Here is a 25031-nt window from a genome sequence, read left to right as displayed (position 1 = left end):
AAATACCATGGGTTTCAAAACCTCCGTAAAATACCATGGGTTTCAAAACCTCCGTAAAATACCATGGGTTTCAAAACCTCCGTAGAATACCATGGGTTTCAAAACCTCCAAATACCATGAGTTTTAAAACCTCCGTAAAATACCATAGGTTTCAAAACCCCCGTAAAATACCATGGGTTTCAAAACGTCCATAAAATGTTTTAGAACCTCCTTAAAAAATACCATAGGTTTCAAAATTATGAAATTTGTTTTTTTTTATTCATTTACCTGGACAAAGAATCTTTAACAATTTAAACTAGCTTTGCTGAAAAAAAAAAAGAAAAAAGAAAAAAAGAGGTCATAAATCTCAACTTTGTATCAATTTAATGACTTATAACCATGACATATCATGTACATAACCAACACATCTGACAGTACCTATGGAAAATGTGGTCATAAATCTATAACCATTTGAAATTGATGAAATTTCTTGACCGATTAGGATTTGGACTCAAACTTAATCAAAATCAAGGTGCACGGCATGAAGAATCTTAACCATATAGAACTTATCCAACTTCATCTTAATCTCTTTTGAAGAAGAATCAACATCCAAAACCATTTTCAATTCCTTACTAGTTGATTGGACTTCAATAATAAAACAAGTCATGTCATGATTTGTTTGTTTAAGAGATGTCAATTTATGCTATTTCAAGATGTTCAAATGAAGGCTTGAACTACACATGACTAGGTTAGCCATGCAAATATGCTATGAGTGATGGAGCATGTGGAGGAATTTGTCTTAATCATTTTCATACACTACTCAAAAGAAAGATCCAACAACCTTGTCAAAACTAGCCAACACAAAAACAAGGAAAACACCTAAACATAACACTACCAAGCTTTCAAATCCAACAAAAAAAACTAAAAAAGACTATAAATCAACATCAAACACATCAACAGATCAATACACCAATTAAAAAAAACAAGTTAAAGCAAAATAAGAAGTAATCCAGCAAAATTTTCATTTTTTCCACAAAATTTAAACTCATTAATACCAGTTTAAACTCATTAATGAACAAGATAAAACCAGTATATGACTGCAGGATCGGTTTTGATCACGTTCTAATCCCACATGAATTCTTTATTTGTTGAATGAGTGTGTTTGGTGCATTATTATTATGGTTTTGGTTTTGCCTTCCTAATTTTTTGGCACACTTCCTTGATCAGACACCTACAATATAAACATATATCACAATTAGAAATGTAAATCTGAAAAATAAAACAAGTTATTTAAATTTTTTAAACATTACCGATGAACGATTGAACATAGTCAACTCAGGAGGCAATTGACCTTGATAACTTTGAAAGAAAAAATTCATCATTATCTCAAATCTTTTTTCATGTTCTTCATATCTTTTTTCACGTTCTTCATATATTTTATTTTGTTCATCCAATTGTGACTTTAATGCAATAACCTATATTAAAACACAATTTATCATGAAAAAGAGTGAGAAAACCATACACATTAAAAAATTGCTACATAAGAAAATACATGTTCAAAAACCTGATTCTCCAATTCTCTATAAGTAGTTGAAGATATCCCAGTGCGAGAATTTCTAGTATATCCAAACACATGAGAAGGGCAAGGTCCCAATCCCATCCCTCGAACACGACCACAATGTTCTTCACTTCCAAAGGCATGAGCTAGTGAATCATCAATTGATATATCATGTGAGAGGGAAGATGTATTTGACTCATATGCTTGAATCTTTTCCTACAAATAATGAAAAAAGTTATAAATGAAGCTCACATCCAATTTGGTTGAGTTTTCATCTTTACAAAAATGATACTTACCCCAATCTCTCTTGCCCCATCATTCACAAATTCTCCGTTAGCATGTTTATGTGTTGCTACCCATACTTCTCCCCTACTAACTTTGCGACCAAGCTCTTTCTCCTATAAAATGTAATAAAAGTATATGAATCATGATATATGATATAATAAAAATTATAGGAGAATCAAGTTACCATCTCATCTTTCTTCCGTGCAATGCTCTTGGATCCACCAGTATGAGGAACTGTTTGCTTCTTTCTATTATCCTTGTTCTTTTTGGCAATTTCCTAAGCATACATGTAGTAAAAGAACTAAATATAAATAAATCAACACTTTAAATAATAAAGTAGTTTTTATTACCTTTGTCCTTGAATTTAAACGGTAGTCAACAAAAGAAGCCCAATGGTCTTTATTCATTACTTTTGGACACATTGCAATAATTTCATCTCTATTGTGTGTTCCATCATTTCTTTGTTGCCATAGTTGTTGCCTATACTCAGTCCACTTTGTGTTAAGTGATTTGAAGATATATCTTACATGAGCATCAGATTCAACTTCAAACTTAGCCTTCAAAATTATTACACAAGTAAATTTAAGATAATTTCAATATAATATCAATTAAAACACAGAAAAATCCAAAAATAATTACTTGAATGGTTTTCTTAAGTATATCTTCTTTGTAATCTTTGGGAATCTTCCTCCAACTTTGATAGCTAATAGGAAATGCATTAACATTTCTTGCAACATGACCTAAAAACCTATTCAACAATGCTCCACTGTCATCAACTGGTTGGTTCTCGTTATTCCAGTTAACAAGAATCCTCTCACCAACAGATAAAAACCAAACATCATTTGCTGTTAATTGTTTCCTAACCTTTTTGCCTTCACTATCTGTCAAAATTATTGTTAGTTTAAGAGGACGAACATAAAAAACAAATACAATGTGAGTTTGCAATGTATTGATTCAAGCTTACCAATGACATCAACAAGCCATGATCTTTTACGTGATACATGCTTTGATTGTTCAGTTTGCATCTCAATACCCACATTTTCTTCCCTTTCTTCATCAGATTGTAACCTTGGTGTAGGTTCAGATGTAGATTCATGGACAGATTCATCTGTATTATCAAATTGAAATTCAGGTGCAGAATTGTTCTTAGTAATAGAAATCAACCTATGAGGTGCATGTGGGGGAGGAGGCTTCTTATTATTATTCTCTATAGGATGAGAATTCACATGAGGTGTTGCATAATAATTAAATGAATACATGTGAAAAATAATATATTTTTAAAGAGAATGCCAAATTAAAATATAAGTACAAACATCTCACTAAATGGAAGTTGTGTATGAACTTACTTGAGTTATTAAGGGCTGCAAGTTGGTCAAAAGTGTTATTGAGAGTATCATGTTCTGTTGCTCTAGTCTTCTTGATGGACATTTTCTTCATCTTCAGGTATTCTTGAAATAATAACATTAATACAAGTCAAAATAGAAATTCAACAAATCATAATATAATGCATGCATAAACAATAATGTATAAGCAATAAGGATGATAATTTAAACAAAAATAATATACAAGTGTTCAATTAAAAATAGGACCTTGTTAACGATATACTCCCTTCTCCATTGACAAATAAAGTTTCAAAATTGTTTTGTACAAATGCTTCACATTCATGAAAAGTGACATCATTATCTTCTCCCATGTCATATAAGTCTCGTGGCTTTAGATGCACAGGAATGCTCCAATCTTTAGCTAATTCATCCACTACATAATAAACCATTTGTGCTTCTTTAGCTTGGATGTATGGTTCATCATCATCATTATCACCAATGTGTATCAAACGTGTAAAGTTTACTAGTGTAAATCCAAGATCATCTGTCATAATCCCTCTAGAAGTAGTTGTATTAGCCCACATACATTTGAACAAAGTAACAGAAAATCGACCATTATAGTTTATCTCAATTATGTCTACCAATTTTCCATAATAAGGCACACCCCCAAATTGCATTTGATTGTCGATGCTACTTGCATAACTCCTTGTCCCAAAAGTACCAAATATCCCACTGTTTTGTGTTTTAAGTCCTTCATCTCTCTCCAATGTACGGAACTTGAAGCCATTTACATTGTAAGCATTGTAACGTTTTGCACAATCAATTGGCCCCATAGCTAAGAACTTTAAATCATCTGAGTGAGGTCCATTCAACTCATTTCTTATCTAAAAAAGAGGAAAATATGATCAAAACAATTCTATATATTCAATATAATCAAAAGTCAACAATATAAATTATACATACACGACGAGAAAACCATTCTGCAAATTCTCTATGAACTCTCTTATCTATCACAGAGGATGACCGTGTACGACTTCTTAATTGTCTTCGTATAATGTCTCTAAACTCTCTAAATTAAATAAATAATAATTACATGGTTAGTGTTCAATTGCAGATGAATCATAATAAGTTATAAAGTCAAAGTACTTACTGAAGAAAAGGGTCAACTTGGGCACAATTAGTCAATATATGACGATGTGCTTGTAACTTTTCCTTTGCTGATAAAGAGAAGTAAGTAAAAGACCCAATTGGTTTTCCAACAGGTGGAAACAAAGTGCTTGCACTAGATGATATAGTGTCTGGTTCATCATCAACACGCCTTATTCGATTAAATACAGTCTCAATTTCATTTAAATATCTTGAACAAAAGGTTAAAGACTCTTCAGCCATGTAGCCTTCAGCTATTGAGCCTTCTGGTTGTGCCTTGTTACGCACATAAGATTTCAACTTTCCTAAATATCTCTCAATGGGATACATCCATCTATACTGGACAGGTCCTCCAAGCTTGGCATCTTCCACCAAATGCACAATCAAATGAACCATGACTGTAAAAAATGCAGGAGGAAATAATATCTCCATGTGACATAATGTGAGAACAACTCTATTTTGCAGTTGGTTAAGTTCATCCACTTTTAAAACTTTACTGCATAAGTTTCTAAAAAATGAACACAAATCAATCAAAACATAGCACACTTCCTTAGGGAGTGTCTTTCTCATTGCTAAAGGTAGAAGTTGCTCCATCAAAACATGTGAATCATGACTTTTCAATCCTCCAAGCTTACATTGTTTGACATCAACACATCTACTAATGTTACTTGAGTAGCCATCTGGAACAGTGATGTTCTTTAGTGTTGTCAGAAATGTATGCTTATTTTCTTTTGTCAATGTATATATAGCAGGAAGATATTTATTATTTTCATCAGGCCAAAGATCAGGTCTAACACCCCAATCTTTTAAGTCCTTTCGTGCCTTTAGGTTATCTTTTGATTTTTTTCCTTGGTTCAATAATGTATACACCACATTATCACATACATTTTTTTCAATGTGCATAACATCTAGATTATGGTGCAATAAATTGTTTACCCAATAAGGAAGTTCAAAAAATATACTTTTTTTTCGCCATTGTAGAGGGCCATCAATAGCTTGGTGATCTCTGCGTTGTCGTTTCCCCAGTTCCTCAACTTCTGGTTCTTTCCCAAATATGATATTGACATTCTCAACTTGTCTTAAGACATCTGTTCCTGATATTGTCAAAGGAGGATTTCTATTTTCCACACTTCCATCAAAATGAATGCGGGCTAATCTGAATTTGTGTCTTGCATTTAACCAACGTCGATGATTCATGAAACAAAATTTACCCTGAATCTTCTTAGGAGTAGTGTCAAAATTACACCTAGGGCAAGCCAACCCAGTATGTGTATTCCACCCAGATAAGGTTCCAAGACCAGGAAAATCACTAATGGTCCACAATATAGCTGCATGCATATTAAACACTTCATTGCTATATGAATCAAAAGTTTTAAGTCCATTGTTCCATAGCTCTTTTAATTCTTCAATTAATGGCCTTAAATAAACATCAATATCATTTCCTGGTGCTCTTTTACCGGGAATGATCATGGAAAGAATGAATGAACTTTGCTTCATACACATCCAAGGAGGAAGATTGTAGGGTATGAGTACAATAGGCCAAGTACTATGACTTGTACTCAAATCACCGAATGGATTGAATCCATCAGCTGCCAAACCAAGTCTAACATTTCGAGCATCTGAAGCAAATTGAGGATTTATTAGATCAAAGTTCTTCCACGCTTCAGAATCCCTCAGATGCCTTAGTATGCCTTCATTTGTACTTCCTGATGCATGCCATTGCATATGCTCGGCTATTTTAGAAGACATAAACATTCGTTGTAAGCGTGGCTTCAATGGAAAATATCTTAAAACTTTAGCAGGAACTTTCTTTTGCTTTTTCAGAGTACCATCAATAGTCTTGTTCTTCTTTCTTCTTTTCCATCTAGATTCATTACATTTCTTACAAACTTCTTTGTCTTTGTCTTCTCCATAGTACAACATGCAATCATTTGGGCAAGCATCAATTTTGGTGTAATGAAGGCCAAACTTATTAATGATTTTCTTAGCTTCATAGAAGGAACATGGAATTTTAGCATAATCAAAGGCATCTGCTAACAACTCCAATATCATTGACATTGCCTTGTCAGTCATTCTACATAGACATTTGATGTGGTACAATTTGAGCAAGAAAGAAAGTTTAGAATACTTGCCACATCCTTCATACAAACTTTGTTGCCCATCATGCATAAACTTCAGATACTCAGCAATTTCATCAGGCATCATTTCACTTGATCTAGGACGCATATCCTCATCATCCTCCACGTTATCATCATAGAAAAAATTTCCGAATGCGTCATTAACCATGACACGCATGGGATCATTACCAGAAACTTTATGCTCATTTGATTGGAAAACTGGAGGTGTTTCAGTCGTATTTTGTACAAAACTTGTCTCGCCATGTAGAAGCCAGAATGTATAACCTTTTGGAAAAGGATGAAGAATCAAGTGCTCATGTGTTGCTTCTCGAGTTTGCCATTTTTTAAGATTGCATTTCGGACATGGGCAAATTATCTTACCCTCAACGCTCTTATTAGCAAATGCAAAGTCCAAAAATTTATTCAATCCATCCATGTACTGACATGTATTTCGAGGCATGTTAATCCAAGACTTATCCATATCTAAATGGAATTGTTTGATAAAAATAAAGCAAACCTAGCATGAAAGTTAAAAAAAAAACACATGTGTCAACAAGAGTATTAGAATGCGTAAAAGAATAGAAGTGAAATAAGTGTATAAAGTGAAATGCAGCAAGAGTGAATAAGATAGAGTAATTAATCACTATACTTTTCAAATACATTAAGAAAATAACAAAATAAGTGGAAAATGTGGTCATAAATCTATAATAGAGTCCGACCACAACTATTGAATTCATTATTTTCATGCATAAGAATACTAGATTCTCCAGTATAAAAGATTCAAAAATCATCTCAAACCTCTCTGTTTATTTTCTATTGCAATTTTTAGATTATTATATAACGATTTTTAAATTTTACATATTTTTTATTTCTAAAACGGTATCGTATTGTACTATTCATAATTTTACTTAGTTCCAACTAGTTAAGAAAATGTTATTTGAAGGATTTATTTTGGTAACAAGTGGAGCGGTCTTGCATCTTCTTGTTCTTACTTTTTAATTGCTAAACCCAAGATATGTAGAATTCTAATCGTAAGCAATTTAAAGTGGGGCCACTGGCAACATTTGAACTAGTATCTTCTAATTGTAGTATTATTCTATACTATTGCATTTTCTTTTTGTTTTTATCCCTGTTATTTTGGTTTGTTGTAATAGCTTTCTCTTACCTAACATTTTAATAATTAAATAATGGTAAAAGGGTTTAATAGAAAGAGATAAGGTTTAGAGAGATAAGGTTCATTGTAACGTATCTTCTAATTGTAGTATTATTCTATACTATTGCATTTTCTTTTTGTTTTTATCCCTGTTATTTTGGTTTGTTGTAATAGCTTTCCCTTACCAGAATTAAAACTGAGTAACATTTTAAAAATTAAATAATGGTAAAAGGGTTTAATAGAAAGAGATAAGGTTTAGAGAGAGAACAGTAAGAAATTTCAGGAAAAGGATACTCTCTTAAGAATGTAGGGCCACAAATATTCATAGACTACTTAGAAATGGCAATGGTAGAGCATGATTGAGCGACCTCAATGCTTAAGAAATATTTCAGAGGGATTTGAGCTAGTGGTGGATATCGCAGAGTCATCTCCAGCAATGACAATGTCATTAGCATAAACAAGATAAATGCATAGGCCAAATGGAGAATGGAGGGATAGGATAAAATGATTAATCTCAAAGCACAGGGAAACTGTTTCTGCTCATACAAAGAGAAATGAAAGATGTAGACAAGGCATGTGTCACCAGACCTAGTAAAACCTCTTATTGCAACTAACTGTGCTAGAAGGCCTTTTTTATGTCTAGATAGTGAAGAGGCCAATCACGAATGATAGTTATATCACATTAAAATTAGGCCAGTAGAAGTGGTGCAAATATCCAAATCTAGTAAAAAAAACTCATAAGAAATGCATTTTAATGTCTCTAAAGAAGCTCAAATATTTAACAGCCAAGTAACCGCTTAAGCCAGCAACATGTTGATAGACATTCAGGGGAAGGCTGATATGCAAACCAAATAACAGTTATCTCATTGCCATTCTATTTAATGCATATAAGGAGTGAAACAGTAAACAATCTAAAAACCGTGATAAGGTTTCTGATCAAATTAGTAAAGATGAATTTACTGTAAGAATGAGAGGACAAGTAAGAATAGAGTATTAAACAAAGCAGGAACCTTGAGCCTCTGTTTACTGTCCTTGTCCCAGAAATTAAAAGCACCGTCAGATCCGGCAGTAGCAAAAATGTGATGCACCTGAAAGCCAAGACATAAAATCAGATCTTACACAGAAGAATATTAAATCTACAGCTTGAAAATAAATTAAACTAATTTTGACAAGAATACTCCATAATGCCAGCAGTTCAATTTTTTTAAACAAAACATATCTTTCAGCAGATATACAACAAGGATTTGACAAGAATAACAACAGGAAAACAACAAAAGCATAGATAAGACAGTGGAGGTGACTTGTCCATTTGTCCATGGACCTTGATTTTCCATGGATTGAGAAATTCAAGTGATTGAAACATTAAGAGCTTTGGAAGAATACGCTTTGAGCAGCTTAATCTATCCTTAAACAGACACATAATATGTCCTATTTAGGACACTAGTCGTGTCCTGGTGTCCCATGCTGGAGTTGGTGTTTCATAGGGACAAATTCCACTTTTTTCCCTTTCTAAGGATAGATAGCAATTGCCTAAGGGAAGAAAGAAGAGTACATGGTAATAAAGAAGAGTACATGGTTATTTCTGATTAGTTGACAGAGCATAAAACTATTTATGATTACACACGAATAATACTACTGCATGTTCATTAAACTCAACAAAATATCTCTTCTTAGGAATTTGTATCACAATTTAAGCATGGCATTTTCAGTTTTAATGAAAGTGCATAATCTGCAAGAATCAGGACAACCATGTGCATTATCAAAACGCAAAGGAAGATAGGTCCCAATAATAAAAGCCATATCAGCGTCAGGATCACCAAACAACAAAAAAACAAGATTCAAGGACCAGTTTGATTTGAACTAGTCCTTTCTCTAATAAGCCTTTGTCTTTATCTTGGAATCTATGCATCCATGGACCGCAAGCATAGATATGCCCAAACAACCTACCGAAAGCAGAATTGAAAACAAATGTGAAAACATAATAACTGGAAAAACTGGATCAGAAACAGTGAATGAAAACAAATGGTTGGGATCCTTTTTTCTTTTCTTTTTTGAGCTGGAGCAGATTTAACTATGAACCATAACCCTAGAAGCAGAAACACCCTGAACCATAACCCTGCACTCCCTTAGAAGAAGAAACAAATTACCGTGGTGAAGCAGCAGAAGCAGGTCCGTGGTGAAGCAGCAGAAGCAGGTTCGTGGTGGAGGAGGAGAAACAGATCCGGTGGAGGAGGAGAAACAGATCCGGTGGAGGAGAAACAGGTCCGGTGGATGAGAAGCTATGGTAGAGGATGAGAAGTACTATGGAAGTGGAAGAGGAGAATGAACATTTTAGTCCAAAGTTGTAAAAAGTGTGAGTATTTTCCTGAGGTTTGAAAATACATGGAAAAGTTAAAAAAAAAAGATAATTTTTCTTTTTTTATTAAAAATATTTATATAAAATAAATAAATAAAAATTAATTTTAATTAAATAAATATTTAAAATCAATAATATTTTTTAAAAAATTTATATGTTTAAAGTTACATTTTCAAAAACTTTAAGAATTTAGTTATCAAATATATTAAAATTATTTTTTAAATTATTTTTTTATGAGATTTTAGAATAAATTAATGAAACTTAACAAAGGTTAAAAAACCTCAACTATTTTGCAGAGGTTTTAAAGTAAACCTTTGAAAATTAACTAAGGTTAAAAAACCTCCGTTATTTTGCGGAGGTTTTGAAATAAACCTATGGAAATTAATGGAGGTTAAAAAAACCTCAGTTATTTTGTGGAGATTTTAAAATAAACCTTCGGAAATTAATGAAGGTTAAAAAAACCTCCGTCATTTTGCCAAGGTTTTATAATAAACCTTTGGAATTTAAATAAGGTTAAAAAACCTCCGTTATTTTGTTGAGGTTTTAGAAAAAAACCTCCATTAATTAAATCAATTCCTAAGGTTATGTTAACCTCCGCTAAATAACCTCCACTAAAACCTATTTTTATTTACATTAAATTGGTGATAATTATTCAACCCAATAAACATCTTTATTTCATAACATTAAGGAAATTAAAATAAATCAATAAATATTTTCTATAATTAACATAAAAAATAATATTACTAATTATTTAGATAACTTAGTACTTATGCTGTCTTTAATATTTACTTTTGTTCTACTTCTAATTAATAAATTTCTTAATCTTATTATATATATATATATATATATATATTGGTTGAAATATTAATTAAAAATAAAAAACAAGTATATTTTTAATAATCATGTAAAAATTCATTGTTAATTATAAATTTTTATTTTCGTAATATTTTTTTAAAAAAATTAATTATATTTTGATGGAGATATCATTCTTTAAAATACTTAAATATCTTTATTATTGTTTAACTGACTTTTTTTTAGAAAATACTATTCTATATATATATATATATATATATATATAACTCGTTATTCCTTTTATATTATTTTTAATACACATTATTAATACTGAGCATTATAACAAGTTAAGTGTAATTTTTAAAAATTCAAAAAACTAAAAAAAAGGAATGAAAATTTTAATAATATAAAAATTTATAATTATTGATTGTAATGTAGCAGTAATCTTCTAATTTTCCCTAAATTATTCAGTTAAAAACTTAAAAAAATGTAATTTTAATATATATATATATATATATATATATATATATATTTTGATACATATGCTAAAAATTAAAAATTTTAAAAAAAAACCAACAAAATAATCCATCTTGTAATAGAAATAACCATCATACTCAGTCTACTTTAACTAGGCAGATTCTTCCTACACCATATAATTTGTGATTGGCACCCAACATATACATGTAAAACTACTATTATACTCTTAATGAAATAGAAATCAAGTTAAATTAACTGTGCACCCAGTAAACACAGGAAAATTTTTGACTTTCGTATATATATATCCATAATTGTGTTATTGTGTTCTGGATATATATTCGGAATAGTAGTTTTGGATAATTATGTCCGGAAGAAATATTTTGCTTGAATGTGCCCTTGTGAATCCCTTTAACTTTTTCTTTGAATCTCATGTGCCCCTGCCAACACATGCCACACATTCGTTGGGGAATAAAAGGTTCTACAAACATCACTCTCTTAGTGTAATTGATTTGAGGAATGCAACCATTTCTTTCCATTGCACTTCCACCCAAGAATTTCCAAGAGTGCTTCACCAAACTATTGGTTTACTACTTCAATGACAATTAGGCACATGGTTTCACAATTTTATTTTGTCTTTTTAGTTGTTTTTGGATTAAAATCCATAACTTAATTCTTTAAATTTGTTTAGTTTAGTGGGTTTGAATCCATTAAAAACACCAAAATGATTGACTTCTGGATATGTATATCCAGAAGTATGATAGTACCTTTCGGATAAAGATGTCCGTAATTAAATAGTATAATTTCGAATTATAATATTCGTAGGCAAACATGACACTTCTGGATATCAATATCCGTAGACAAAACTGACACTTCCGGATGCCAATATCCATAGGCATGTGACTTCCGGATATTGATGTCCATAAGCAAATCTGTGACTTTCGGATATTAATATCCGTAAGCGTGACAAAGGCAAAGTTGAATTTAAAAAGTTACATTGTGCAGGAAGCAATTAAGGAAGCAATTGATTGCTGCAAGAAATAATTGCCTTTTAACTATGACTAACTAATCATTCTAACCGTGCCAAGCCCATTTTTAAAAGCCCAATAATGAGAACTGACAAGTATTGTTTTGTCTTCCATTTTTTCTTTCTGCATCCAATCAATTCTAACTTGCACTCTGTCAATTTTTTAAATTTCAGAATTGTTTTTAAATTTTAAACTTATATTTTAATTTGTTTTTAAAAAAAGATAAATTCTCTCTTAAATATCATATAACTCAAATTTTAATCAATTTTTTCTACCAATTAACTTTAAATAACATACTTCAAATAACCACTTCTTTACACTTTCTTCTCTCAAAATCTATCACTCAAATAGTGAAACCTCTTTCCTAATTCAAACACATCATTAAATTTTGTTAAAAAAACTAACAAATTAATTGATCGCCATAATCTTCCCAACCCCAACCCTTTTTTATTGTTTATTATCTGTTAGTTTGTCAGTTTTTTTTTAATCTTTTTAGTGTATATATATGATAAAAGATAAAAGAGCTCACAAAAAAACAGATCCAAAATCCAAATTTCAAAATAATATTAAGATTTAAAAAGTTTACAAGGAAAAGAGTTCTTTAAAACCCCCGTAAACACAGTCATTTGTAAAAATAGTGTCGGATCAAAACACGAAAGAGTACAATTTAGCTTCAAACCCTATCTCTTCCCGCTTTTCCCCAATTCAGAGCGATGTTAGATCAGAACGGCGTTCCGATCAGCTCGCAAAACGCCACCTCCACCCGCGTGGCCGCCATAAGCGTGGTGGACCACTGCCTCCCCTACGACACCCACAACCTATACGACGTCACTTTCCACACCCACACCATCCACACCCTCCTCACCTCCGACCCCTCCCTCGTCCACTCCTGGATCTCCACCAACGTCCGCAGCAACCGAACTCAGCTCATGGTGGGCCTGGACATCGAGTGGCGGCCCAACACACAGCGCAACATGCAGAACCCCGTCGCCACGCTCCAACTCTGCCTCGGCCAACACTGCCTCGTCTTCCAGATCCTTCACTCCCCTTCCATCCCTCCTTCCCTCGTTTCCTTCCTCGCCGATCCCAATATCACGTTCGTTGGCGTTGGGATCGAAGAAGACGCTGAGAAGCTTCTAGAAGACTACAATCTCCATGTTGTTAATGTTCGTGATCTTCGTTCTCTCGCTGCGCAGAAGCTTGGTGATAGGGAGCTGAACCAGGCCGGGATTAAGTCGCTGGGCCTCCGCGTGCTGGGCTTGGAAGTTGAAAAGCCCAAACGGGTCACGAGGAGTAGATGGGATAATCCCTGGCTCACTCCAGTGCAGGTTCAGTATGCTACGGTTGATGCCTTTCTCTCTTACGAAATTGGACGCAGTTTGAGTTCTCCAGCTTAAAATTAATCACAAGGGTTTCTCTGCCAGCATTTTTACAAAAGAAAAACTGTTGACTTTTGTATAAATTCAAAATAAAAATGTACTACAATTACGAAAAAGTTTATTTTAATTTTGTTATATTTTCTTGTAGATGCTTACAGAGAAGCTATTACTAGCATGTTTAAAATTTCTGGATTTTTAGTGTTGCTGTTATAGAATGCTAAATTTGGTATTTTATGAACTTAGGATGTTATGTACTTATTGATGATAATTTCTGTGCTTGGCTGCACTAGCTACAACTCCAGGGGTTTATGTCTCTGTTGTTAGTATATTCTGTGGCAATTGGTTATGGTTATGTGTGTTGATTTGATGAACTGATGATAACAAAGGATTGATTCATTTTTGGGGTTTTGTTTTTTATGTGTGAAAAAGAATTAAAATGATTTTAGTTAGCTTGTGTATTATACAATGAATGCTGTTTATAGAACAAATGAAAAAAAGAGAGGGAAATAGGAGAGTCATGAAGAAAAAGGTTAAAGTAAATTAGAAATATGAAAAATGTGATTAGTAATTTGATGGGAGATGAAGAAAAACTAACTTAATTTTGAGGCTATTCATTGTTGTATTCTAACAGGATTATTTGGTAGGACCTTGGATTTGTTCTACATTATCCAATAATGAAAAATGAATATTGTTGAGCCTAGAATTAAAAATTTACTTTGAAAAATAGTAAGTATATTTTTAAAATAGTTTGATAAATTTCCTACTTTTAACAACCTCTTTAATGTTTGAACAAATAAAATTAGTTTCATGGGTATTTTTTTTAAAAATATAAAGTAAATATATGTAAAAGTGTCAATAATCAAGTTTAGTAGCTTTTCCATTCTTAATTATCTCTATAATGTTTAAACAAGTAAATTAGTTTCATGAGTATTTTTTTTAAAGTATAAAGCATAGATATGTCAAAGTACCAATAATTAAGTCTTTCTTTTTAGAAGGAAGAACATCTTTAATTAAAAAGGAAGTTTGGTATACTCTTAGCTTCAATTTTAGTGATGTTTATGAACTTCAAAATTTTCAGTTTGTAATTGGTTTGTGATATTAAATTTGAAATCATTGAGCCACAAATAAATTTTGTACTAAATATGCATAATCTTCTTCCGGTTCAAGTTGATTCATTAAAAATCTTCTAATAGTCGCATCTATCTTTTTAGACTAAGAAAAAAAATATAATTAAATAATGATAACTTACCTACCTTTTCATCCAACAAAAACGCATAAATACGGATATAAAATGGATGTATATATAAAAAAAGGAAGGAATAAAGTTTCAGTACTGTAAAGCGTTTCTTTTTCTAATTCAATTAGGATTTGATTGGTTAGTTTCCATTTATTTTCTTGCACATAAACTTCCATGAAATAAGTATGAGACATTTATTTCATTTTTTTATGTGTGAAGCCAAAAACACATTTAATTTAAAATATTATAAAAAATGCTTTCAGCACCTTTCATTTTTTAAGAGGTTGCATTCCCTTAATTTTAAATATGACTTAAATATTAACTCATAACTTAGGACAAACATTTCATACACTTATGAAATTTTGATAGAAGAGTGTTAATCATATTTTATAACACACTCTTCCCAACGTTTGCTATATGAACTCAATGCAAATTAGGGGGCAAAGCGGACCAGTCCGTCCCGCATTGGCCCGTCTGTGCTTGGCCTGCAAAAATGCGGGTTGGGTTGGCCCGTCCCGCAAAGTTATTGCGGGTTAGAATTCTCAACCTGCCCCGCATAAGAGCTGGTCCGTGGGTTTGCGGGCCAACCCGCGTTTTTTTTTTAAATTTTTTTTTTTTTTATATTTTGTTCTTAAAAAATTGTCAAATTAAACCTATATATTTTACTATCAAACCTAAATTCTTTTTCTTCCTTTTCAAACAGAGTCAAACATCAAAACATTAAACATTAAGATAAATATCAAATATCACTATTCTTCCACTTCCAAAACATTAAAAATACCTAATTCCAAAACATTAAACATAAACATAAATATTAATTCAAAAACATTATTGACGCGATTGTGTTGTGTTTCTTTCTTTGAAATTTTGTGAAAACCTAATTGCATTGCCTTGCGGCTGCTAAGTGTCAATTTTTTTTTTCTTGCGGGTTAGCGGGCCAGCCCGCCTCGCCCCAGTGCTGGCCCGCGCAGGTCGCAGGCTAATGTGGGGCGGGCTAATGCGGGTTAGCGGGTTGAAAAGGTAAGTCCGCCCCGCGTTTTTTACCAGCGGGCCGCGGGCCGGCTCGCACGACCCGCCCGCTTTGTCGTCCCTAATGCGAATGATTAAAATCCATTGAGGAAAATCAATGGAGACGCAATAGTTTTAACGGAATCTACTAGAAACAGATTTGACAGGCAACTTTTTCAATCACAGAGTGTTTTATACCAAATACAAAGCATGATACCAAATACCAAACAGCTACGCCTCTAATATGTCTAGAACTGTATTTTGTAGCACTCAAATTCCGTAAACCAAGATTTAACTACGGTTCCAATAACAGTTTTGTTGTGATCTTTGACATGGAAGAAAATTTTGGACAAATGAAGTGAATGCCACCACAATTTCGGTGATACGACCACAGAGAGTCCAAAAACAGTTTGGCCAAAATTGCACTTGGTCAACCATTTTCAAAATCATCTTTATAACTTCAAACAACATGGAAGTGATGGAACCGTTGTTCTCTTGAATGGGCCTTATCAATTGTTTCAGATTGTCTGTCAAAGCAAATGTTGAGGTCAATGAAGCTTTCAATATCTTAAGACCCTGCACCATTCAAGCAAAGAGTGTGATGTACTCTCATACAAAAAATAACAGCATGCATTAAGAAGCCCCACAGTTTCTTACCTCCTTCACACCAATTGCAATGACCCTTTCCTCCAAGTCAGAGAGTGGAATTTTCTGCTTTTTTATATAGAGTACCGATATTTTGACACCTCCATTTGCATTGCTCCAGAATACATCCGTCTGACATGACGTTTTTAATATTAAACAAATAGTGAGTGGGTCCCTTGAGGTGGAAAAATGACATTTGAAATGTGCGTTTTTTGGTTTGTGAAAGGGACTGGTGAAAGCGTTTGTGAAACAATAGAAGGAAGAGGGTTTGTTCTTCCACTGTTCGGTGCGTTTGTGGATTGTGAAGGACATCGTTGCGTTTTCGATTGCGAAGGGCCAACATTGCGAAAGAAGAGGTTGGAATTTGTGTATTTTTTCGATTGGGAGCGTTTGAAATAGCGACGTTTTCGATTAAGGGGTCTTCGATTGGGCGTTTTGAGGTGCGGCGGTTAGGACTTAGCGTTTTTCAATTTTGTTTGTTTGTTTGTTGGATGTTAGGCTTTTGGAGTGTTGGACACTGAGGTTTATTGGTGTTTTGATTTGCTATATGTTGAATGACCTTTGTATTGGTTTGGATTTGATTTTTTAGGGTTTCCTAACAATTGGTGAAGGAGGGAACTGCAACTCGTATGCGAGAGAGGGTTTCCTTACAAACCCCGGAAGGTTAAGACTTTGGTCATAAAGGCGTTGGTGTCCAAAGCTGCAGCTGCATCTCAAGCCAATGACTTCTTGTTGGCTAATCAGGCTTGCTTGTAAAACTTAATCCTATCATAACTTACTTTATCATATATGAATGTTCCTGTGTATTACTAAATCCTAAAATCTAATCCCCTCTGATGTATTATGTTATAGTTATTTATTTCTCTGTGAAAGATTTTTGCTATTTTTCTAATTCAATCACTTACAACCACAACAATTCTTGAACACTACAAGAACAATACAACCAATGCTGAAAAAAACCCTATTTCAGCACACCTTGCACTCCAAGAAACCCTATCAAGGAGTGACTAACACTTACACCTTTACAAACAAGAATAAAGGAAAGATAACACTTGAAAAGAAGATGCAAGAACTCAAAACCAGTAGTTCAATTTGCTGCAGAACTGCACCAACACCTTCACCAAGATCAAAGTTTTCCTAGAAAAAGCACACTTTAAGATCCCTTTGAAAAACCTTTCAAAAACTCTTTTTAATCCTTCTTCTCACATAGAAAGTGTTTAATCTCTGTCAAAAACGTGATTGCTCAACAACCTTTCATGTGAGAGAAGCTTTTCTTTATATAGAAAACAGTTTCTAACTACTTTTCAAAAAACAGTTGAAAAGTTGTTATGAAAACAACAGATTCAGTTTAAACTAAACAGATTTATTTTAGGAAAACTGCCAACTCAACTAACTGAAATAACTGACTGAGTTGTACTTTTGGTGCCCTAACCAACTTTCGAAAAGCCTTTTAGCAAACCAAAAATAAACCTATTCTTTTACAGAGAAACAGATTTATTTTTGTGCAGTATCCTGATTTTTTGAGAAAACTCTAAAAAGCTTTTTGAAAAACTTTTAACCACTTCATGTGCTTGATCTAAGATTGATTAGGCATCTAGGATAGGTCATGTAGCAAAAAGGCAACCTTACACATACACAAGCCTAAATACAAGACCATCTAACCCCATTACAAACTTCAAAGCAACCTAGCTATTTTCTACATCAAACACACACTAAAACTAGGTAAAGAAGCTTCATCCATCTTCAACAATCTCCCCCTGTTTGATGGAGACAAATCCCCTTTGCACTGCATAGCTTTGAAGAGAGATCATGATCAAGAACATGTATAACACTAGATACCAGAAAATGCACAAGAGCTTTAGATGTTAAAACAGAATATAACAGATTCAAGTATTGATGTATTGATGTACCTCCCTGTAGATTTAATATCTGAATCACATCAACAACTTATATGAATTATTAAGTTATTCTTCTCCCCCTTTGGATTCATCAAATAGAATGGGAGCACAAGATAAAAAGAAACACACCATAGCCATACTTAATTGTTCGAAATAAAAACAACATACAATTTCATTACAAACCAGAAAACAAGCATAACCAGGGCAGAAAATTAGAAACCAAATTGTTCAACCGGACATAACAGAAATAGATTTGGAAAAGGATCACATGTGCTTATAGTGTAACTCAGCTAGCTGCTCCTGGACTCCTTCAATCTAGTAGTCTAAGTGTTGAAACCTTGCTTGAGTCATTTCGAAATATGTCTTTTGATCATCTGTGAGTGTGTCCAGCCTGTCCAGCACTTGTCTTTCAAACATTGATAGAGGTTCACCTCTATATTCAGGTGCTTGGTATGCAACCAGTGCATTGTAATTTGTGGCAGGAACATCTTCATTCACGAAAGAATGGCCAAGTGATTCGTCCATGTGCTGCACATGTTCTTCTTCTCTATTTATCTCAGCATTCTCTTCCTCTCCATCTTCATGATGAGCAGCTTCTTGCTCAGCTCTATGAGCAACATTTCTTCTGAAAACCCAGCTATCTTCCTCCTTGTGAAAGCCCATTTTCATGGGAGTGGAGTTGTCTATTTCACTAGCTGCTTTAATAGTATCATTCCTTTCATTTGTTGTATCCACTTCAAAGTAATCAATTAGTTTGGACACAAATATTGCAAATGGAAATCGATAATCAGGGAGCCTTGTGGATTTCAGCATGTGTTCTACCATAGTACTCACCCAATTTACCTTAAGCTGATTCATTATGCAGTACAACAGTATCAAGTCTTCCTCATGAAGAACAACATGATTACTTCCTCTAGGAGTGAGTTGCCAAGCAATGATATGAGCTAAGAGTCTTGGAATTAAAGTCAAGCTACCTGCATGAAACCTAGTCACTGGTTCAGTAGGACTGTAAAAATGCATCTTGTTGAATCCTTGAATTCCAGCAGTGTTCCCTTTGCTCACTTTCAACCCTGAGTACTTGATTCCTCCAACACTGCTCCATATTTCCCTAGTGATTTTCAGCTTTACTCCTTTCACACAGGACACCAGATTCTTACCATCTTGTTCAAGATTGCTATAGAACACCTTCACTAGGTCTGGATAAACATTTCCAGTCATCTCTAGAAAACTTTTCAGTTTTTGATGCTTGAGAAGAGTTCTTGCTTCTGTCAGATTTTCTTCTCTCAGCCATGAGAAGTCCAGCACCTTAGGTACATTGATTTGCTTCCTGCTTGTCTCATGAATAAACCTTGTCATGGCTACAGAATCTCCAGCAAACCAATTTTCCAGGATGCCTTGGCTGTTGTTAGATTGTTCCTTGGATTTCTTCTTTCTGTGTGAAGAGGATGCCATTGCAAGTCAGTTGTTCCCAGCACCTATTCACAAATGGACAGTTCCAGCTAGAGAGAAAAAAGAAATTAGCATACAATTCATATGATTAATAGAAACATAATCAGAACTAATCAAAGCAATAGTGTTAAAACCTGGACAACTTGTAACAAGACGTGAAAGTGTGAAAAGCAATTTGAAATAAACCAGATTAATATAGGGTACAAGGCAGATTTCAAAGATCACGGGTTTTGAGGGCAGAATCAAGAGAAACATATACAATACAAATTTTATTCTTATGTGGTACAACAAGTGCAGATTTTGAATGATGCAAGAATATATTGGAAACATGTTTCTGCTCAGTAAATCAAATCTGTTGCACAATCAATGTTATCAAATCAATTAGGATTTCAAAACATGAATGTCATAAACCAGTGGTCAATAACCATAAAAGCAGTCAATGGTCAAGAAGAGAGAGAAAATGAGTCATTTCTCTTTCCTAGTCAGGTTTGAGAATCTGTGACAAAAAAACAACACGTTAAAGCATAAAATAACAGGTTGAAATTGTTACTGCAGGGGACAATTTAAGCTAATGATACCCAATTCATTTAGAAGAAAGTAAAACCTATCTTTAGCAAGAGGTTTAGTAAAGAGATCAGCCAATTGAAATTCAGTGCCAATGAATTTAATATCTCAAGTTCCATTAGCTATATGCTCTCTTAGGAAGTGATGTCTAATTTCAATATGTTTCGTTCTTGAATGCATGACAAAATTCTTAGACAGATTTATAACACTAGTGTTATCACAATTTATAGGTATCTTGTTTAAGAGAATTCCAAAGTCACTTAGCTGTTGCCTTAGCCACAATGTTTGAGCACAACAACTTCCAACTGCTATGTATTATGCTTCTGCTGTAGAAAGAGCAACACAGGCTTGTTTCTTACAATGGAAAGAGATTAGACTTGACCCAAGCATGTGACAAGTCCCACTTGTGCTCTTCCTATCAACTTTGCAACCTGCAAAATCAGAATCTGAAAAACCAGTTAAGCTTAAGGAAACATTGTTTGGATACCAAAGTCCAACATCCTTAGTCCCTTGCAAGTATTTCAGGATCCTCTTAGCTGCATTGTAGAGAAGAAGAAGCTAGGTAGAGAAGAAGCTTCATCCATATTCAACAACAAATACCACGCCTCTCAAGGAACTTAGCAAACGGACCAGGGTGTTGTCCACTTTCATCATACTTTCCATAATATTCACCACCTCTATTTAACCTGACAATTTTCACCTTTCTGTCTAATTGTCTTTCCACTTCATTTATATAAACTTCTAAGGCATTCACTGCTTGCGATTTTTCATGCAGTAAATAGACATAACCATAACGTGAAAAATCATCAATAAAGGTGATAAAATACCTTTCTTTATTGAAAGAACTTGCATCAAAAGGTCCACATATATCAGTATGTATAATTTCAAGAAGTTGAGTACTTCTTGTGGCTCCCTTCTTTGTGTGTTTTGTTTGTTTGCCTTTAATACAATCCACACATACATTCAGATCAGTAAAATCCAAACTTGGAAGTATTTCATTCTTTACTAATCTTTCCATCCTTTCTTTGGAAATATGTCCCAAACGTTTGTGCCACAAGAAAGCAGAACATTCATTCACCAAATTACGTTTAGTGTCAATATTATGATGCAAGGTCATAAGAGTTTTAGCATATAGATTATCAAGGTTCAATCTATATAATCCATCATAAAGAGTACCAGATCCAATCAAATAGGTACGCTGATATAAACTGAAACATCCATTCCCAAATTTAAAAGAGTATCCGACAACATCAAGTTTAGACAATGAAACTAAATTCCTAGATATACTAGGTACATAAAAAGCATCCATCAAGTTTAAATAAAATCCAGTGTCGAGGATTAAACGATAAGTCTTGACTGCTTCCATTGGAACCTTCTCTCTATTCCCCATGAAGACAAACTTTTCATTTGGCTTTATGGTTCGGGTTGAAAGGAATCCTTGCATCATGTTAGAAACATGAGTTGTGCATCCAGAATCAATCCACCAAGAATTATGTGGAACTTTAGTTAAGTTTGATTCAAAGCATACATAATAAGCATTATGCTTACCCTTCTTTTCGAACCAAGCCTTACGTTTCAGACAATCGTTTTGGAAATGTCTAGATTTCTTGCAGAAATGACATTTGTCATTCTTCTTTTGGAGCTTAGTAGAGGACTCATTTATCTTCAGTGGTCCTTTACCCTTTCCATGTTTCTTGAAGACTTTCTTTCTAGCTCCCTGATTGTTCACATAGTGTATAGAGTGGTTTCCTCGATTCTTCAATCTAGTCTCTTCCTGAACTAACATGTTATAGTTCTCATCCACTGTCATTCCAATAGACTTAAGTCTTGCCGCAATATTAGTCATTTCAATGACATGTTCGTGCATAGTACGAGAACCATCAAATTCCATGGTGGTTAATGAACTCCTTAATGTCCCAACAAGAGACTTATCAGTAGTTTGGGAGCGCTCTTCCACAAATTTCATAAATTCTTTTGCACTATCAGTTTTGGGAAGAGCAGACTTAATATTACTTGTTATGCTCATTCGCATAAAGATACAGGAACGAATACTTGATCACACATGCTTAACATTAATACTTTGAGTCATAAACTAAACATACAATACAGATTCAGAAAACATTCTATGTATACTAATGTTCTCCTTTGAGAGATTCATTAATAATAAACAAAACATAATGATGCTAATAGTATTAACTTTATTTGGCAAGATATATGCATTAACTAGAAACACTTGTTATCTTTGGATATACAGGCAAAACTAATAACACATACTCACTACCAACAATCATATCCATTAATTATAAGGACAACTAATCAACCTTTGGGCGATCCAAAAATGTCTTATAATAACGAATTTCCATTTATCCATATTTAAATAATTTAGCATCCATTCTATAGGTAATTGAAATAAAATTTATCAATAATCTAAAATTAAATAAAAAAACTTAAAGATTTGATCACTTTGGTGATTACAAATCTATCATACAAATAATTCCATAAATAATATCATTAATTGAAATAAAATTTCATCCATAATTTGGAATTAAATAAAACATAAAGATTTGATCACTTTGGTGTTTACAAATCTATCATACATTATAATAAAACTTTAATTAAAAAAAAAATTAATTAAAGTTTAATAAAAACCTTAATAAAAAAGATAACGTAAAGTGCAGATAATTCATACACGGATTTCATTATATTATATTATAATATTTTGAATCCAACATTATGTTGCATTCCAATTCCATGAACCTCCCTGTCATTGCATCATCCACGCCGAGGCTGATACTACCACACACCAAAAACCCTACTCATCTTACTCTCCCTTTCTTTTCGACATCTCCCCACCGCCGTCTCCCTGTACGTGGTGCGGGTCACCTTCTCAGCCGCGCCCCCGTGTCACCGCGCCATTAATGGATGTTGAATCCCGTTCAGGAAAAAGATAACTGCGCCACCAAAAAGGACATTGCGCGACGCCGTCATTCTCCCTCTCCAATCCCGATGCCACCGCGCTTTCCTTCTTCAACCCTGACGCCGTCGCGCCCTAAGCCACGTTCACCGCACCCTAGGCTCAACCCGATCCTTACAGATCCACGATCACCGCACGAACCACTCTGTTCCTTGACGACGATCAGGTCACGGCCACCTGCGTCGTTGACTGCAAATATGGGTGGTGACGGAGAGGTGCGCGCCGACAGCGGCAGAGGTTGCGCGAGCGACGGTGGCTTGCGGTTCCACGCCAACAGTGACTCCGATAATGGATTTGCGCACAGAGTATTAACGCCGTTAATGACATTGGATGCATGAAGATTATGGTTATGTTAATGGAAATCTTAATCCATAAACCCTAATTTTTAAAACTAGGGGTTATTCAATTGCGATTAATTAAAATTAGGGTTCTTTGATTTTTTTTATGGTTTAGGACAATTAGGGAACTATTATAGAGGAATGAAAATCTTAATCTATAAACCCTAATTTTAAATTAGGATTCTTAAATTGGGAATATTTTTAAAATTAGGGTTCTTTAATTTTGGAAAAGCTATGGAGAATCACAAAAAATGAGCAACTGTACATTGAAAACATACAATAATGTTCTCAGTGATCCTACTTGAGCAATTACTTTATCTCCTTTGTCCCAATCTATCTCTTTGCAATCCCGTTCTTGTCACACACTTTCGTGGGACGGAATGCGAGCCAGAGGCAGTACATCCTTTCCGGTAAGCAGTACGTGTGGGTGTGCTTATTTGAGAGTCACCAAGGAAGTAGCAGAAATGTTGAAGAGGAGACAACCCGCTCTTGAAAGACTATGCGTGTCGCGTGCTCGATCTAGCAATTGTTTTTATGAACTGTCATTCAAAAAGAAAGAAGAGACAGAATCCTATAGCCTTTAGTTCCCAATCTCCATCAGATGTCGATTTTCATTAGGTATATCATCACATATATATTTCTCACGTTAACCAATGGGCCCTTTAATTCTATTATTATTATTAAACCATATTCGGGCCCAAAGTCCAAAACTCTAAGTCATGTGAATCACTTTATAGAAATTAATTTACATAATTTCTTACATGCACACCCTACTTGTCCTCTCTGCAGGGCCTCACCCTATCTCAGACAAAATCTCAACAAATAATAATATTATTATTTTTTTCCCTTATTTCTTCTACTTTCATCTTTCTAATGTTGTGGAACAGTACATCTTTCAGAATAATAGTTTTTGGTAGTGTTTCTTTTATCCTATATATGCATCTAATATCTTTTATATAAAAATTATTCATATACTTTAAATCAACTTTACAAAATTAGTTTTCATTTATATATTCACCTTACTTTTTATTAAATGTCTCATAGTTTAAAAAAATTAACTCATAAATGATTAAACAAGTGATATGATATATTCAACAATTTCTTGTTAGGATAAACTATAATACTATATTAAGAAATGAATTTTAAAATTAACTCAACTGCTTTGTAAGACGAAATTCACAGTGGGGAGCTTCATAGGGTCTTTTTAATTTCTTTTCTTCTTTGTAATTCTTTTGTTTTGTCTTTACATAGAAGAATAAACATTTTCAGTTGATTCCTTTGTAATTTTTTATTGAATTTTGAGATTTTGGTAAAAAAAAATTCATTCAC

At 33.6% G+C, this 25031-nt stretch overlaps 3 protein-coding genes across 4 annotated transcripts; 1 reads left to right on the top strand and 2 right to left on the bottom strand.

The window, feature by feature from the left end:
- Nucleotides 1-952: 952 nt before the first annotated feature.
- On the bottom strand, nt 953-4064 carry LOC137827189 (uncharacterized). Of its 2 annotated transcripts, none has more exons than XM_068633417.1 (8): nt 3412-4064; nt 2787-3270; nt 2462-2703; nt 2173-2379; nt 2007-2099; nt 1834-1935; nt 1544-1753; nt 953-1210 (listed from the first exon to the last, which is right to left on the bottom strand). In XM_068633417.1, exons 2-8 carry the CDS (start codon nt 3079-3081, stop codon nt 1178-1180), a joined length of 1182 nt encoding a protein of 393 aa, XP_068489518.1. In that variant the 5' UTR covers nt 3082-3270; nt 3412-4064; the 3' UTR covers nt 953-1177. The 2 variants fall into 2 exon arrangements, with proteins under 2 accessions (XP_068489518.1, XP_068489517.1); XM_068633416.1 differs by lacking the exon at nt 3412-4064 and adding an exon at nt 1290-1454 and having other exon boundaries at nt 2787-3147.
- A 226-nt stretch (nt 4065-4290) lies between these two features.
- On the bottom strand, nt 4291-6888 carry LOC137824590 (uncharacterized). The gene has a single exon (XM_068630254.1). It carries the CDS (start codon nt 6886-6888, stop codon nt 4291-4293), a length of 2598 nt encoding a protein of 865 aa, XP_068486355.1.
- A 5869-nt stretch (nt 6889-12757) lies between these two features.
- LOC137826402 (3'-5' exonuclease-like) lies at nt 12758-13935 on the top strand. Its single transcript, XM_068632361.1, has one exon. The coding sequence runs from the start codon at nt 12924-12926 to the stop codon at nt 13605-13607; it is 684 nt and encodes a 227-aa protein (XP_068488462.1). The 5' UTR covers nt 12758-12923; the 3' UTR covers nt 13608-13935.
- Nucleotides 13936-25031: the final 11096 nt, after the last annotated feature.

The sequence above is a fragment of the Phaseolus vulgaris genome, chromosome 8 (genome assembly GCF_000499845.2).
Source record: "Phaseolus vulgaris cultivar G19833 chromosome 8, P. vulgaris v2.0, whole genome shotgun sequence".
NCBI lineage: Eukaryota > Viridiplantae > Streptophyta > Magnoliopsida > Fabales > Fabaceae > Phaseolus > Phaseolus vulgaris.
This window is presented reverse-complemented; position numbering and strand designations above follow the sequence as displayed.

Bases quoted from the DNA above. Each gene is read 5' to 3' on its own strand.
- LOC137827189 (XM_068633416.1), bottom strand. From the start codon at position 3,081: ATGTATTCATTTAATTATTATGCAACACCTCATGTGAATTCTCATCCT. The intron at 2,380-2,461 runs GTAATTATTTTT...ATAATTTTGAAG, and splicing joins TACTTAAGAAAACCATTCAA to GCTAAGTTTGAAGTTGAATC. The intron at 1,211-1,289 runs GTAATGTTTAAA...TTTATATTGTAG, and splicing joins CTATGTTCAATCGTTCATCG to GTGTCTGATCAAGGAAGTGT.
- LOC137824590 (XM_068630254.1), bottom strand. From the start codon at position 6,888: ATGGATAAGTCTTGGATTAACATGCCTCGAAATACATGTCAGTACATG.
- LOC137826402 (XM_068632361.1), top strand. From the start codon at position 12,924: ATGTTAGATCAGAACGGCGTTCCGATCAGCTCGCAAAACGCCACCTCC.